The 17,694-nt window shown below is 35.0% G+C and overlaps 1 protein-coding gene across 12 annotated transcripts in view; it reads left to right on the forward strand.

Moving 5' to 3' along the window:
- PPP1R9A (protein phosphatase 1 regulatory subunit 9A) overlaps positions 1-17,694 on the forward strand; it is a 295,498-nt gene that overhangs the window by 133,073 nt on the left and 144,731 nt on the right. For all 12 annotated transcript variants that reach the window (XM_070424288.1, XM_070424296.1, XM_070424287.1 and 9 more), the window contains exons 4-5: positions 1,923-2,043; positions 7,679-7,783. In XM_070424288.1, the coding sequence (XP_070280389.1) occupies positions 1,923-2,043; positions 7,679-7,783 (226 nt within the window). The remainder of the gene's footprint in view (positions 1-1,922; positions 2,044-7,678; positions 7,784-17,694) is intronic.

Here is a 17,694-nt window from a genome sequence, read left to right on the forward strand (position 1 = left end):
GGCAATGGACTGCTCATCTCTGAGGAGAAAGGGCTAAAGGAGAGCAGGCAGATGGGAGCAGAGGGGCCTCCTGCTGAAATCTCTCCCTGGAATTACAGTCCGCCTATTGCAGTAACTGGGACCCACAGGACCAGAGGCCGCCATGTTTATTGTCATGTAAGACAGGAAGCTGGGAACTTGACTCTGACTAATGAACAGAAGACTGTCACATCTCAAAGTTTTAGAAAAAAGCCCAATAGATGACAACTTGAATAACAAAAAGGAAGCAAAAAACAAACAAAAAAAGCAAATGAAGATATTCAAGTGTGGCTTTAAAAAGACATTCTTAATCAAATTAACAATAACACAAAAATATAACAATTTTTAAAAATAAAAATGTCAGTAGAGGAATTGAAGAGGAGAGGATGATTTTGTTGAGATCAAAGTGGTGACAAAGAAGTTCAAACATAAGAAGAGTCCCAAACTAATTCTCAAATGACAGAGCAAAAATCCAAGAAAAATTGTAGAGACTCAACATACAAAGAAAGGGAAATGGCAATAGAGGATGAGCGATATAGAGAAAAATTTCCTGAGCTCAAAAACAACTTGATCCTTGTATTTGAAAGGACTTAGCCAACTGATTGCAAGGACTTAATAAAAAATCCACACTTAAGCATAGGCTGGAAAAACACATGATTTGTAAATGAATTCAAAACAATGTGGTTTTTGTCAGTATCTTTCATAGGGCCAATAAAATGGAAACAAAAGTGAATGCCTGTCACTGGGGAAATGGTTGGATATGTTATCATTCTGTTTCACCATAAAATATTACACAATCATTAGGAGGGATTTAAAGCTATGTTAAGTTGATACTCATGACGTATTATTGAATTAGAAAAGTAAGCTGAAGAGGAAAGTAGGTGTCATATGATCTTATTTGTGTAAAGCAAATAAGAAAGAAAAGCCAGCCATATGTACACTGTAGTTGTTGATATGATTCTATCCTTGATAGCAGGACAGAGAAAGTACTGAAAGACACATACCATCTTAACACGAATGGTGATCTGGGACAAGTAAAAACAACCCATATAAATAAAGGGGAAATTCCAGAAATATTATGACCACATTTATTTAAAATAATATATATGGCTCAGCCAGGAAAAATTCAGCCAGAATGGTCCACATAGAGTTATATGAATGTAAAATTATTGAACCTCAAAGAATTTTTTTTGTGAAAGGAGGACAACAAAAATTGAATAATTAATGGAAGTGAAATCAGACAAGCCTCCGAGTGACTAAAAGACAGTAGAGAAGGCAGAGGTGGGTGGGTGGGAAGAGATTAACCAAAGAACTTGTATGCATGTATGCATAACCCATGACACAGACAATAGTGTGGTAAAGGCCTGGGGAGGGGTTGAGTGCCGGCTAGGAGTCAATGAGGAAAGTGGGGGGACAAACATCTCTAATACTTTCAACAATAAAGATAAATTTTTTAAAAAGGCAATAGAGCATCCTTTTCTCAGGAAAAGAAAGTATGACTCAAGAATTTTATTACCCTGCCAATATAAACAAACACAGCAAACAAATGAAAGAATATATAACTGTTTAACTATGTATGCTTTTGTGCTTAAAAAATTATATTGTTTAGAGGGGCCATGTTTTAAGGCAGATTAATCACTTAATAATCAAATTATTACCTTTTTTTGGGATCACAGTAAATAGCTAACCGCAGTAGTAATAAACTAAACTCAGCCTTTTGGGGGGTTCTTATTTGACACCTTTGCTCCCTGGCATAAGAAAAAAAATTCTCCAAGGCAAGCATATATTATATGGACTATGGGATAATCCATAAAGATCAAAATTAAAAGGATCAAATAGGCCTCACCAGTTAATTGCAGAGTTGTGTAACACTTAGATTGTTGTATCTTTACACATTTTCATAGATGAGGATGGACTTGGCATAAGTATTATTGGAATGGGTGTTGGAGCCGATGCTGGACTTGAAAAGCTGGGAATATTTGTCAAGACAGTAACAGAAGGTGGTGCTGCTCAGAGGGATGGCAGGTAAGCTAGTCACTGCTTTTGACCACTAAAATCTAGGAAACTTTTCTGAGAATTTCTTTTTTTCAGCTTTCTTCTTTTGATTTTTTAGGACAGAATGTCAGTGTGTCTGATATGTAGAAAATGTTAAAAACTTGAATTACTTTCTGATTTGTAGGCAGAATACCTATGAAAATGGGTGGATAGATCTATTATCTATGTCTAACTTGGTATCTATCCATTTATCTATTTATATAGTAGGAAGTGGGCAGAAACATGGGTGTACTTAGTTTAAGAATATGTTCTGTGGAGATCAGCACATACTTTCACCTCAGAAATATCAAAACATTGATTGGCTGCCTCCTGCATGGCTCCTCCTGGGGATTGAGGCTCAGAACTTGGGCGTGTACCCTGACCAGAAATTGAACCAGTGACCTCTCGGTGCACAGGACAGCACTCAGCCAATTGAACCACACTGGCCAGAGCTAGATGTTCTTTATAGTTCCTTTTAACTTTAAAAGAATAAGAGTCTGTATTATACCTTTCTAGCTTGCCTTAGTTTCTAAATAACGTTTCCTTATTTGAAAAAACTCTTTTAATTTAATCTCAGATTTGGTCAGACTATTTTCAAGGGATGTTAAAAAATATATAGAAAATTCTTTTCTCCCTCCTTCCTACCCCAGCACAAGAAGCCTTTTTATTGTGATTGCTTTTATCCCTTACAAACATCTTGAACTCTTACCACATTTTAAGTACTTTTAAAAATTTGCCATGAATATTTATCTCCTGTGTCATCCAGTATAGTTAAAAAGTTTTGAGTCCTTGTTCTTTGATATTATGTTCTAGTTTCTAAATTTTCTCTTGTCAAGCTTTTCATGTCTGTCTGTATCTTTTCAAATGATGCCTGGAACATAGAGGGTGCTCAATAAATATTTGTTGAGTGAATGAATCCTTGTGCTTCAATCACTTTCAAAATGTTTACTTGGGCCTAAATTTTTCTTTTTATATTTATTCTTTTCTTACCTTTCCTATTCCTTCTGCCCCTCTTCTCCCCTCCCCTTCTTTTTTTTTCTTCTATCTTCCTCTCTCTTTCTTCCTTTTTGTGCAACCTTGCCTTTATACAGGGTAGCTTGTAATTTAGCTGAGTGACATGATAGCTATTTCCACCTTCTGTTTTTATTCTAATTTTATAGTAAAATAATATTAAATATATTAACCATTAGTTTTTGCTGCCATAAATTTTATGATTGTACACAAAACACTTTAACACACTATTTCTCCAGTCCTCTTTAATGAACTTATAAAGCAAAATGCATTTCATAATAACCCAATTGAAAATACTGGTGGAATAAAATACGTGGGTGATAACTGACAAAAGATAGTAACAATGCTGTGTTACAGAGGCAAGTTAAAAATGTTCTTGCAATCTGCTTTGTTTTTGTCTCTTCTGGTTGTTTCTCAACCTTTTGGATACCATCATTTTACAGAACTGTTCTTTCAGGTTTGGGGAGGGGGAATATTGAAAGTGAAATTGAAGCACTTTGTCATTTATCATTATTCAAGTGTTGGGTTTTCAAATAATTTGAATTGTTTTTGACCATCTTTTCAGTAACATCAACATATAAAACAGGTGAAGAGTCTTATTCTTATGATTACCCTGCCACAAATTTGCCCTCCCTTAGGGCCCCTCTGTGCCCCAGAAGTATCCTCAAGCCTGCGAGAACCCTGAATGGAAACTGCCATTTTAATTGTGCCCATCTGCCATAATTCACTAGCCCATGGTTTCCTCTGTGCACACACTCCTGTGTCACTCTTCTAATCAAATATTTTACTTGTTCCCCCCCTGAGCAAGTTGGGGTATTACTGCTTTGATAGGTATGTATTTTCATATGCATTCAGAGCTTCACTACCTAGCATTTTGGGGAAGACTCTGTTGACCATTTCTGTTGCTCCAGCTGGTCTTCCTTTCATTCATTGGTTGTTTTGTTTGCATAAGCCCAGTGAGGTAGAGTTTTTTTTTTGTTTGTTTGTTTCCCCTTGCCCAATACATCATGTCAGTAAATAACTACCCAGTAACATTAAACAAATCCTAGAAAAATCCAACTTATATATTTTATTAGCCTTACCCCCTTGGTACTGGTTTATAGATTCAGAATTGAGGGTTATCAGAAATGTCAGACTGCAGCTGAAGAGCAGTAGTGTTGCACACGTGTTGGTTAGCACATGGAAACTGTTGAGGAAATGGCCGGTACGAGATGCCTTTTATAGACTAGTCAGGTACATTCCCATAAATTCCATTCCAGTGGTCACTGTTCCAGGGCAAATAGGCTATTTTCCCTGCTGTTGTGGAAAATTTTGGAAAATCCAGATTATACATATTCTTCATTGTGGGTTGGTCTGATGCAGAGAGCTGTCCATTTAATTTTTACTGCCAGGACTCATCCTTGGCTTTTTTGTGCTTCTAATTATGAGCCAAGACTTGAGAGGGCTTTTCAGTGTTACTATTCTGTGAGGTTGCATGAAAGGTTATTCTCTCTCAGGGAAAGAGATTCAAGCAAATAATCACTTCTTCAAACCGTCCTCAATTTAATATACACACTGAAGTTGTATGTATTTTCAGCATGTTCTTTCATATTCTATAGCTGGTGGGTACTATCCTTTTTCTAGAAAAACAAAAATTCATTTCATTAGCTCATCTGCACAATTATTTTTTTTCTGTCACTATTGCTTCTGGGCATAGCTTCACTTATCCATATTAAATTGAACTTGTGGCCTACTTAACTAACTTCTTTTTAACCTGCACTGGCAGATAGGAACTTAATAATTGCCTATCATATGCAAGCAATTTAGCAGACTAGCAAATATCATTTTCCATAGCCACACACACTATTTTTACTTCTTAAAGTGAAAGGATGAATGCATTTTTTAATATAATGCAAAGTTATAGTAACTGAAACATTTTAGCATATGCATATGCAGAGTTGAATATATAGTCATGTGCCACCTAACTACAGAGATATGTTCTGAGAAATGCATCATTAAGTGATTTTGGCATTGTGTGAGCATCCTAGAGTACACTTACACAAATATAAATAGTATATACTACACTCATAGGCTGTATGATATATGTTTGATATAAAACTGGTTAATATTCCACAGAGATATAAACTATGGCCTATGGGATTATCTTTTCTAACAGAAGAAAAGTATTCAACATTTTTTCAGGACAAACATCTACAAATTAACATGCAACTACAATATGTCTAGGACTTTTAGTCAATATTAAACAGTGGATCAATTAAAATACATTCCCCCAAATTATCCTTGGTTGGGCCTGTTAAGTAATGCACCTATATGACATTGAAAGGAAATGTTGCCCTTCTTTTATTCCTATTTCCAAGCTTTAACTAACTTTTCTTAACACATGGCACAGCATTTACCTAGGGTGATTGTAATAGCACTCAATTTTTATTGATGGGAAGAGTCAATATGATAAAGATACCAGTTTTCCATAAATTAATCTTAAAAATCATATGATGTTATTAAAATACCAACTAGTATGTGTTTTTATAGAACTTAGCAAGTAAATCTAAAACCAGTTATGAAGAGATGCTCAAGAATAGTTCAGAAATTTTTGACGGCCATGAACTAGGTAAAGAAATTGCCCTAACAAGTGTCAAAACTAGTTATGAAGCAGTATAGTATGCAGAGATAGATAAACAGACAAGTAGAAACTAATAGAGAACCAAAACATGTTGATGCACGTTTGAAAACCATTACAAATCAGTGAAGTAAAAAGCAGGCTTTTTATTAAATGTTAAGCCGATTGTTTATATCTTGAAAAAATAAAAAGATTGCTAACACATTATAATAAAAAATAATATCCAGGTGGATATCTACCTAAATGCAGAAAAACAAAATGTTAAAACCTATAGAAGAAAATGTAGAATAATTTTATAATATTGAGGCAGAGAAAGATTTCTTAACAAAACACAAAAACTACTTAATATAAAGTTAAAATTATAAATGTAATTATGTGTATATATCATTAAATTGTTTGCCTCAAAACCACTGTTTTCCAGAGAAATGTGAAAAGACAAGCTACAGATTGGGCAAAAGTATTTGCTACATATCTAATTGAGACAGTGTTATACAGGATATAGAAAAACATCATGTAAACCAATAAGAAAAAATAAGACACAACCCAACATCATCAAAAAATGAGTAAAAGACATGATCTAACAGTGTGCAAAAGTGAACAGTTGACTTGTAAACATATGATAAAACATTTAGCCTCACAGGTAATCAGGGAAATGCAATTAAAATTACAATGTGTATCTTTTTACATGGACAAGATCTGCAGTAGGTACAGGGTCTGAATATACTAAGTGTTGGTGAGGGTGTGGAGAGTCAGAGCTTTTCATATAATGCTGCTGAGAATATGCATTGGTGTAAGCATTTTGAACTGAACTTTATCAGTTTGTTCAAGTTGAAAAAGCCTTTGTTCTTTGACTCAGGAGTTCTCCTTCTAGGTATACATCCTAGAGAAACAAGTGTGTAAAGAGACATGTACGAAATTGATTATTACAGTAATATTCATAATAGCTAAAACTTAAAATAATATACTTGTCCATCTGCACAAAATGGATGGATATATTTTGGTATATTCATAAAAATAATACTATATGGTTGTTAAAGTGAACTAGCTAAAATTGTATTTATAACCATGGATAAATCTCATATATAACGTTGAGTGAAGCAAACTAAATTGTAGAAAAAGAGATTTATGATGAAGTTTGAAAACTGGAAATGTACACGATTAAGCCTATTTGTGCATATGTGTTATTTATATTTCAAAACATCAGTAGAAAGGCTAACCATCAAAATCAGTATGATGGTTACCTAACCTCTGTGGAAGCAGTGAAGGGAATAGAATGAGACAAATAATAAAGAGCTTCAGCTTTTCTGTAATAAATTTATTTAGAAAAAAACTGACTCAAATATTGCATAGTGCTAAGATCTGATAAAATTGGATATTGGTACATGAGTGTTTATTATCTAATTCCCTCTGTATTTCTCTATGATTGAAATGCTTCATTTTGAGTAATTAAAAAAAATATATAAAACATGTATGTAAATTTAAGAGCATTCTACATCAAACAACACTAATACTGTATATTCCTCCTAAACAAAATACACACACACACACAAACACACATACCTTTATGTGTGTACATATATAAATTTATATACGTGAAGGATTCCCTGCAATTCTTGTTGTTCTTCCTTGGAGAGGAGAAGTGGGACAAGGTATGAAGCCCAAAGGGTATTTAAGCTGCATTTGTTATGTTTTAAGTAATTTTAAAGACAAAAAAAGATATAAATATGTCATACATTAACAGTTATCAACTCTTTGTGATAGGAATTTGGATGTTGGATAAAGTGAATCTCTTCATTTAGTATTGCCTATTTCTATTGTTCAAAATAATCTTTTAAAAACATTAAGCATTTGACTAAGATCTAGAACTTATATATAAAAGACAAATTTTGTATCAATAAGAGTATCTTTAAAAGCAAGTATTTTGTCAACTAATTTATTATGATGGAAATATATTATTGTAAAAATTAAATATGGGTAATTTTTTTCCTCTTCCCAAAGAATACAAGTCAATGACCAGATTGTAGAAGTGGATGGAATCAGCTTGGTGGGAGTCACACAGAATTTTGCTGCAACAGTTCTCAGAAACACCAAGGGCAACGTCAGGTAAACCTGTGGCTTCAGATATGTACAATTTCATTACTTGATATTTTGTTTAAATTTTCTATGATTATACTTATAGATATATGTAATTATAATAAGAAGTTTACCTAAATGCTAAAATTTTGCCTTTAGTTTTTTTATTTTTCTTTAATGTAATTAGTTCATGCAAATGTAATTTAAAACTAAAAATTATAGTATTCTAGAAAGACATGAAGATCAGGAGTATACAGTATAAATCACTATGGTTAATTATTGAGCTTTTTTAGTGTGCCTTATTGCTAATACAATAAGAATTGCTATGAAGATAGAATTTCTCATTATGTCCTCAATAAATAAGACTTTTGGCCTCAAATCCTTTTAATAAAATCAGTTACATAGTAAATTGAAATGATTATACATATATTCAATGATACATGTTATTTAGATAAGCAGACTGAATGATTTGAGGTTAATAATGCTTTAAAAATATTTTTATTGTTTTAAAGAAACAGATAATATTATACTTTGGTAAACTATTGCTTTTCCAACTTTAATAGGATAGAGGGTGCATTCTTTTGGACCTTAAAATTTATATCCAATCCTGGGGTTCTGAAAATTGTAGCTTGGAAAACAAATATACTGGAAAGTAGTCTTGAGCCAACTAAGGTCAAACTTTGAAATTTGTTTTATTTGGTCATAGGGTACTTATTTTTTAATATAATATTGCTTATGTCTTATACTTCTCCAAATATCCTGTGAATGGATACATAGGGGACATTATTTAGTATGTGTAATTATGAGAGTGTTTTAGTGTTATCATCAAAATGAAATGGCCAAATATTCTGAAAATATTGATGAATTAATTGATCGAGATAAAATTATGATTTAATTACAGCATATTTTATGTTGCACAAGCGTGAGTTTAAGAATTTAGACTTTTTTTTAGTTGGAAAGCACCCATTAATGCTGAAGGGAATGTTTGAGAAATACAACCTCAGTAACTTTTATGTTTATCTTTCAAGAATACCCTAGTCCTGAGAAAGTATGTAAAACTAGAGGCCCATTGCATGAAGAGATTCATGCAATAGGCCTTCCTTCCCCTGGCTGCCGGCACTGGTTTTCCTCCGGCACCCGGGACCCAGGCCTTCACTCCGGCTGCAGCAGAGAAGCCAAGCCTCTTCAGTCTTCAGTCGTCTTCAGTCTTCAGTCTTCACTCGGGCTGGAGCCTTCAATCTTCGCTCCATGCCTGCATATGCAAATTAACTGCCATCTTTGTTGGGTTAATTTGCATACTCATCCTGATTGGCTGGTGGGCATAGCAGAGTGACACCAATTTGCATGTTTCTCTTTTATTAGTGTAGGTAATTGGCAAGAGTACATGTGATTATCTTTCTGGACTGTCGTATATCAGTATAGAACTTGGTTTGAAGCTGCCCATTAGAATTTAAAGTGAATTTACAAGTGAAATAAGATACACATTCAACTTATAAAAACATTTCTCAATTGGAAAAAAAGCTTGTGGTTACATGAAATCATAGTCATTCCTTTCTCTTCATAATTCTCTGCTGTTATCATTTCAAGCCTTGTACAGATCACCAAAGACTTCTCAACTGGTCATCCTGATTTCAGTCTCTTCCTTTTTGCAACTGTCCTTCTCATCCTTATCCCTAATGGACAAACACAATAGCAGTATTCACATATATGAAGGGCTATGGGAAAAGGCTAGTGACTCATTCTGTGTATCTCTAGTAGTACAACTAAAACCTGTGGGTAGAAATAGTGATTCTGCATCCATCATGTCCCTCTCTTCAGAAACCTTCAATGGCCCTCCACTCTGGGCAGAATCTAAGTTCTCTATCCTGGTATTAAAAATATTTCATCACCGTATCTTATCACTTATCTTCCTATGTTCATGGTCTGGTTCAGTCAATACTAGTGTAATCATTATCCTTCGAATATGACTTGTGAATTTTTTTGTGTGCTGTTCTCTCTGCCATCTTTTTCTGTTCAAAATACTGTTTAGAACCTACTTATCTTAAAGAACATATTTCAGATTCTTTCCTCTCCAAGAAGTACCCCTTCACCTCACTGTCCCCTAGTTATCTCTACTTCCTGGTACACTAACCTTTCATTCCAATTTTTTTTACCTTGAGGTTATAGAACATTCCACTTTCCTCTTCTAAAGGCTTATATCTATTTCCTAGTTCTCTTTGCAAAAATCTTGATATCAAAATGGGACCTCTAGGCTCCTTTGTTCACCCAAATTATTTAACCCTGGATCTCAATTGAGTCTTTTCTCAATTTTAACTTATTAAAAATAATATTTGAATCCACTGGATATATTTTATGTAGTAGTTCTTCATAATAAGGTATTAATATAAAATCAGATCCAAAAATTAGACCTGTAGTTTTAATGAACGGTTTTAAACTGAGGATTTAAAATAGGTATGGTTCTATATTTCTTATTCATTAATAACTTAGCTATCACATTCATTGGTTACTAAAATTTATTTTTTAAAGGGTATCTAAAAATTACTAAATGTAGTTAGTAGTTTTCTAACTACAAAGCACAGATCTAGGAGGAATTTGTTTATTTATATACCTCTGTATAATAATATGCAGAACAATTCAATCCAGAATGGCTCTAGATGTACCATGCTACATCATATGTAGTACACAGCACATTTACTGTAGACTCCTTTGACTTTTGACTTTAAATTCCTACTATTCAGTATATCTTTATTATATATGTCAATGTTACCTGGTGCAACCTAAAAAGAAACGTCGTAACAATTATTTAAAAACTTATAATTGCCTAGCCCGCATGGCTCAGTGGTTGAGCTTTGACCTATGAATCAGGAAGTCACTGTTCAATTCTCGGTTAGGACACATGCCTGGGTTGAGGGCTCCATCCCCAGTGTGGGGCATGCAGGAGGCAGCCAATCAATGATTCTCTCTCGACATTAATGTTTCTCTCTCTCTCTCTCCCTCTCCCTTCCTCTCTGAAATCAATAAAAAATATATATTTTTTAAGAACCTATAATCTTTTTGGTGGTTGATAGAATGTAACTTACCAAATTAATATAGTTAGACAGTTAGAGTAAAGTTTTGTTCTCATTGTCAGATCCTGTATTATATAAAAATAATTTAAATAGTTTAGATTCAGTTCATTTTAATCAGCAAATTTATCTACCTATTCACAATTGACTTTTATATTAGAACATACTAAATGACGCTTTACTTGGAAATCCTGAAAAAACCCTATTTGTTTGGCCCAACAAATTAAAAAAAAAAACAATTTTAAACTCAAAATTATTAATTTATTAGAAAAAATAATAGGATGTAGTTCAAAAGATAACAGTCACTGGTTACATACCTATGGAAAGAAGATAGGAATCACCAGATGTTCACAGACTGATTCAAGATTATACAAAACTACCTTCTATTTATGCTCAGATATATAATTTAGCCTTCCGTGATAGCATTTTGCCAGCAATAGTCCAAATTTGACTCAATATCTTGTGTTATATCTTTGTGGGCAAGAGAAAAATGTGTTTTGAATTGTGGTACAGGTAGCAGATGGGTAAAAGAATACATGTTAATTCTGTTACAATATCAAAATCAGAATGAGGCATTAAAAGAAAAATTATTACATACCAATGCTCTTCATGAACTTAGATACAAAAATCCTTAACAGAATTTTAGCAGATTTAAATCAGGAAGATATAAAAGTATGATAATTTATGGCCAAGTGACATCTTTGGAATGCATGGTTGATTTAATGTTTGAAATTCAACCTACAGAATTTCATAAGGGAAATTTCTCAGTGTGATAACTAGCAGCCCAAGTGAACTGACAGCTAATATTATATTTAATGATGAAAGACCAAACGCTTTCCCCTTATACTAGGACAATGCAAATATGCCCACTTTCTCCACTTCTATTCAAGTTGTACTGGAGGTCATAGCTTATTCAGTGAAGCAAGAATAAGAAATGGAAAAACACTTACATTTTAAAAGGAAGAAGTAAAACTTTGTTCACAGACAACATGGTCATCTATGTAGAAAATTCTATGGAATCTACAAAAGATGCTACTAGAACTGATAAGTGAGTCAAGCAAGGTTACAGGAGATAGGCTGTTGTACAGAAATCAATTCTATTTCTAGATACCAGCAACAGCAAAGAATTGAAAGTTCAAATAATAGCATTCATAATAACAGCAAAAACACTTAAGGATAGTCTGGCATAATGTATTGAATATATCAGCAAAATTCTGAGAAAATAAAGACAACCTAAATGAGTGAAGAAATAGACTCCATGTTTATGGATCAGAATACTCAATATTGTTAAGACTTCAGTTTCCCCCCAAGTCTATAGATTAAGCACAATCTCAACAAGAATCTCAGCAGGCTCTCTTTCTTTGGTAGAAATAAACATTTTTTTAAAAAGAACAAAGTAGGGGACTTTATTTTTTTATCATTTTTAAATATATTTTATTGATTTTTTACAGAGAGGAAGGAAGAGGAATAGAGTTAGAAACATTGATCAGCTGCCTCCTGTACACCCCTCACTGGGGATGTGCCTGTAACTAAGGTACATGCCCTTGACTGGAATCGAACCTGGGACCCTTCAGTCCGCAGACCAGCGCTCTATCCACTGAGCCAAACCGATTAGGGCCAAAGTAGGGGACTTTAGCTACCTGACAGCTGCACTAATCACAGCAGTTTGGTTTAGGCATAAGGATAGGAATATAGATTAATGGAACGGAATAGGGAGTTTCAATATAGACCTGCATAGACATAAACAATTGGTTTTTGACTAATGCACCAAGGTAATTAAGTGGGGGAAATGATAATATTTTAAAAAATCGGTGCTGGAAGAATTGGATAACTACATTAGAAGAAGCAAAAAAAATTTGACCTTTCTTCCACAGCCTATACAAAAATTAACTCAAGATTGATCATAGACTAAAGTGCAGCAGCTGAAACTATAAAATTTATAGAAAACAGGCAAAAATCTCAATAATCTTGGGTTAATCAAGGATCTTTTAAGACATAAAAGCAAGAAATACAAAAGAACGAAATGGTAAACTCATAAAAAATTAAACACTTGTTTTGAAAAATACTGTTAAGAAAGTGAAAAAGCAATCTAAATACTGAATATTTGCAAAACATTTATCTGATAAAAGACTGTTATTTAGAAGACATGAAGAATTCTTACAGTTCATTAAGAAGATATATAACCCTATTAAAAATGTGCAAATCAATTAAAGAGACACTTCACCGAGGAAGATATACAGTTAAGCACATGAAATGCTGCTCAATGTCATTAATCATTGGGGAAATGCAAATTCAGTTCCCAATGAGGTACTACTACACACCCAGTAGAATGGCTGAAATTTAAAAGACTGATGATACTCTGCATTGACAGGGATGTGGAGCAGCTCTAGCATTCCCTTCACTGCCAGCGGGAATGCAAAATAGCACAGCCACTTTGTGGAACAGTTTGGCAGGTTCTTATAAATTAAAACTAGAGGCCCAGTGCACGGATTCATGCATCGGTGGGGTCCCTCGGCTTGGTTTGCGGGAAACAGGCTGAAACCGGCTCTCCAACATCCCCCGAGGGGTCCTGGATTGCAAGACTCCTCTTGCAGGCCCAGCCCCCAGGACCTGGATGCCCACTGGCTCCCTCCTCCCTCCTCTCTGGGTCCTAGGTATGGGTGAACCAGATTTGGGGCCGACAGTGCCCCAGCAGCAACCTAACCCATGGCCGATACCGTGAGGAACCAGGCTTCCTTCTCTATTGGTCAGAGTGTCTGCCTCCTGGTGGTCATTGCGCATCGTAGCTACTGGGCGAACGGTCAAATGGTTGGTCAGTTGCTTAGGCTTTTATATATATAGACTAGAGGCCCGATGCACAAAATTCATGCAAAAGTAGGCCTTCCTTCCATCGGCTGCCGGCACTGGCTTCCCTCTGGCACCCGGGACCCGGGCTTCCCTTGTAACCCCAGCTTCATCCAGAAGGATGTCCTGTCTAATTAGCATATTATGCTTTTATTATTATAGATGTACACTTACCATACCAGCCAGCAGTTCTAGTCCTGGCTATCTACTAAAAAACAATAAAAACTTATATCAACCCAAGACTCATGTTTGCATATTCATAGGAGCTTGTTCATAATAGCTGAAAACTGGAAAAAGTGAGTTCAGATGTCCTTAACTGATAAATTGTTATACACAATTTGTGTATCCCACAATTTACAGAGGTGGGCAAACGTAGGTTTATCATAACAATAGATAATACAATAACTGAGAAACAATAATATACGAATCAACCCACGTTCCACGTACTCACAACTCTAAACCTTTTGCCCACCCTTGCAATTTATTTGTTCACTGTTACATATCTTATCTCAAGAAGAACCCTGAAAATTTTGAAAGTATTTAGGAAGGACTGACCAGGATGGTGAGAAGTCTAAACATTTTTCCTTCTACATATAAAAGTAAAAGCTTCTACAAGCTTTTTCCTAAGAAATAGAAAAAAATTTTAAAGACATGGTAGCAATTGTAAAGCACTTGAAAGTGTGAAATCTGGGAAAAGGATTAGCGATTCTTTTTAACTCTGGACAGCTGACCTAATACTGAAGGACAGCAGTTATGGAAAGTGATATTGTAGGAGAGAGATTGTGCTTCAGTCTGAGAAACATCTAGAAAGTATATGTTTGCTCTTCAACACCATTCACATTTAACTTGACATGTTTTCTGGCTGGTGCCTGCTACTTAGTGATCATTATGTATTCATAATGTTTTTATCCCCAGCATCCATATTTAACAACTCTTTGACATTGAGCCATACACCACTACTGGAGGTCAGGATTTCATAGGAATTGTAGTTCCACACAATGGAAAACAAATTAATCTGAGGGCTTAAATATCTCTCTGTCCTTTTTGGAAAATGTTATAATATTCAAAAGGAAATTGAAATGAATGCGAAGTGAATTTTTATAGATACACACATGTTTATTTTGGATTTACACCTAGGCATGTAATTTCTAAATATAGAAGTTTTATAAATGTTTTCATTTAAAATCATTGGTGTATCAGAGATTTCGATTTGAAATGCATTAAATCTTGACATGTTTTCACTTCGTTTTCATCATTTTAATAAGAGTTTTTGTTGCCATTACACACAAGGGGAAGTTGAGGTTTTCACTTTTTATCAAAGTGATTCTGTGGTTGTGCTTAATGGAGTGTCGTATCCAGTGGAGGCAGTGGAGGATTGCCATGTTCCGGAAATCATCGGTCCTGCGGGCTTTCTGTTTGCATCACTCATAAGACTATACCCTTGCCCACAGACAAGAGGAGCAGCCACTATAGATTTCAGACCAGGGGTGGTAGTACTGTTTAATCTTACATATATGACAATGGTCAGCAGTTACTGTGATAAAAAGATTAAAAACATTGGAGATTTCCCAAAACTACTTTACAGAAGATTTTGGCTTAATGAGACATTTTCTGATGTCACTCTATACAGAATAACATTTTTAAAATTTCCTTTTAAGTGTTTATATGCATAAATATTTAAACCTGACACAGCAATGCTAACTTTTAAGTAGAGAAATTTATACCTATTGCACAGTATATAGTCCTTGAAGTAGGACTTGGTAGACAATTTAAAAAAAAATAATTCAGTTACAGTCATGTGTCCTTAATGGTAGGGATCTATTCTAAGAAATGTGTGGTTAGGCGATTCTGTTGTCACGTGAACATCATAGAGTGCACTTGCTCAAGCCCGGATGGCATAGCCTACTACACACCTGGGCTACATGACATGGTATAGTCATTTGCTCCCAGAGTACAAGCCTATATAGCACATTACGGTACTAAATACTGGAGGCAACTGTAACACAGTGATACTTCTGTATCTAAACATAGGAAAGGTATAGTAAAAACATGGTATAAAATACTAAAAATGGTTCACCTGTACCATGAATGGGAGCTTGCAGGAATGGAAGTTGCTCTAGGTGAGTCAGTGAGTGAATGTGAAGGCCTAGGACATTACTGGCCACTATTGTAGACATTATAAACACTGTACTCCAGCATCACCAAGAATGTGCAAGAAATGCGTTGTGCCACATTACAATGGCTATGACAATGTTACCAGGCGAAAGAAAGTTTTCAGCTTCATTGTGATTATGGCACCACCGCTGTATATGCAGTCCACTGACCAAAACGTCATGATGCAGCACATGACTGTGCTTTGTTTTTACATTGCAATATGGTATAGAAAAATGATCTGATAATTAGTATTGGGTTAGATACAAAATTCCTTTCAAAGAATTAATGCTTACAAATGAGTTTAAATATTTTAAGTCTAGATAGTACAGGTCTAGCTTTTAAAAGCAATATTTTCCTAGATGGATTTTTGAAAATGTTAAATATATCATGTTATAGCTTACCATATATCTAGCTAGAAAGAAAAAATATGTAAGAGCATGCAAGTAGAAGAAAGAGGCAAGCTTGGTTGCATAGAACTTTAGCTGCTAAGTTCTGTCAACATATTTTAGTGAAAGGAGCTGTACATACATTTACCACCACTCAAGTAGAATTAAGTGAAATACTTAAAAAGCTACCAAGTTAATCCCGGCCAGCGTGGCTCAGTGGTTGAACATAGATCTATGAACCAGGAGGTCATGGTTCGATTCCCCATCAGGGCATGTTCCTGGGTTGTGGGCTCGATCCCCAGTAGGAGGCGTGCAAGAGGCAGCCGATCAATGTTTCTATCTCATCATTGATGTTTCTGTCTCTCTTCCTCTTTCTTACTCTCTGAAATCAATAAAAAATATGTATTTTTTAAAAGCTACAAAGTTCAGAGTAAGAGCATAAAATGTGATCAAACAGGAAAAATGAGACACTTTTTACAGAAATGTTTAAAAGCACCAATGACCTTTGTGACCTAAAACTCAAGTATTGTATAAGGACAGTAGGTCTTGTACAGCGATTTTTCTTTTTGTTTTTTTAAATATATGTCATTCAGGTTTTTGATCTGCACACAATAAATATTTGTTTAAAGAATATATGAAGGAAAGAATTGATTATACAAAACTAACAACTAGATCCTGGTATAGCTTTTCCTTTTTTAAACCAGCTTAATTTCACATTGAGAACTTTTAAATTTTGACATCAAATGCCATTTTGATAGTGTATCACTTTTATTAGAATAACTTTTGTCTGTAAAGCAAGGCACTCATAAATCATGTTTCAGCATAACCTCTCACATCATTCACAGAAAACATGTAGATCTTTATGACTTCAATTCAGCAAATTGCAAGTCCAATCTTATAGTTGTTTGACAGCTCACCAGAAAATTCAATAAACGAATCAGATGAATTCCATATAATCTCATCATCTGAACTACCAAGGACAGTGTATGGGCATTACTTGCTCTGATAATAGATTTAAAAAGAAAAACAAAATCTAATTCATTTGACTTTGTCTATTGTATCTCAGCTTGAGGATGGCAGGGGGGAGTTCTTAGTGAAATAATTCACATTGAAACAGCATGATTGTTTTAACACTAGAAAAAAAACCATGCTAAAAACATAAAGCTTAATTGTATATTTTAGTTTTGCCATTATATAGACAGTAGAGGCCCGGTGGGGTCCCTCGGCCTGGCCTATGGGATCGGGCCGAAACCAGCTCTCTGAAACCCCCTGAGGGGTCCCAGGTTGTGAGAGGGTGCAGGCCAGGCCGAGGGACTCCACCGGTGTACGATTGGGGCTGGGGAGGGACCACAGGAGGGCTCCAGGGTGAGTCTGTCCCGTCTCGCTCAGTCCCAATTGGCCAAAACCCAGCAGCGAGCTAATCTATGAGTCACACCGTAAGCCCCCTGGTGGATAGTGCATGTCATAGTGACTGGTCAACTGGTCGACTGTC

This window comes from Myotis yumanensis, unplaced genomic scaffold (assembly GCF_028538775.1).
Source record: "Myotis yumanensis isolate MYYU_CA2020_CCGP unplaced genomic scaffold, mMyoYum1.0.hap1 SCAF_9, whole genome shotgun sequence".
NCBI lineage: Eukaryota > Metazoa > Chordata > Mammalia > Chiroptera > Vespertilionidae > Myotis > Myotis yumanensis.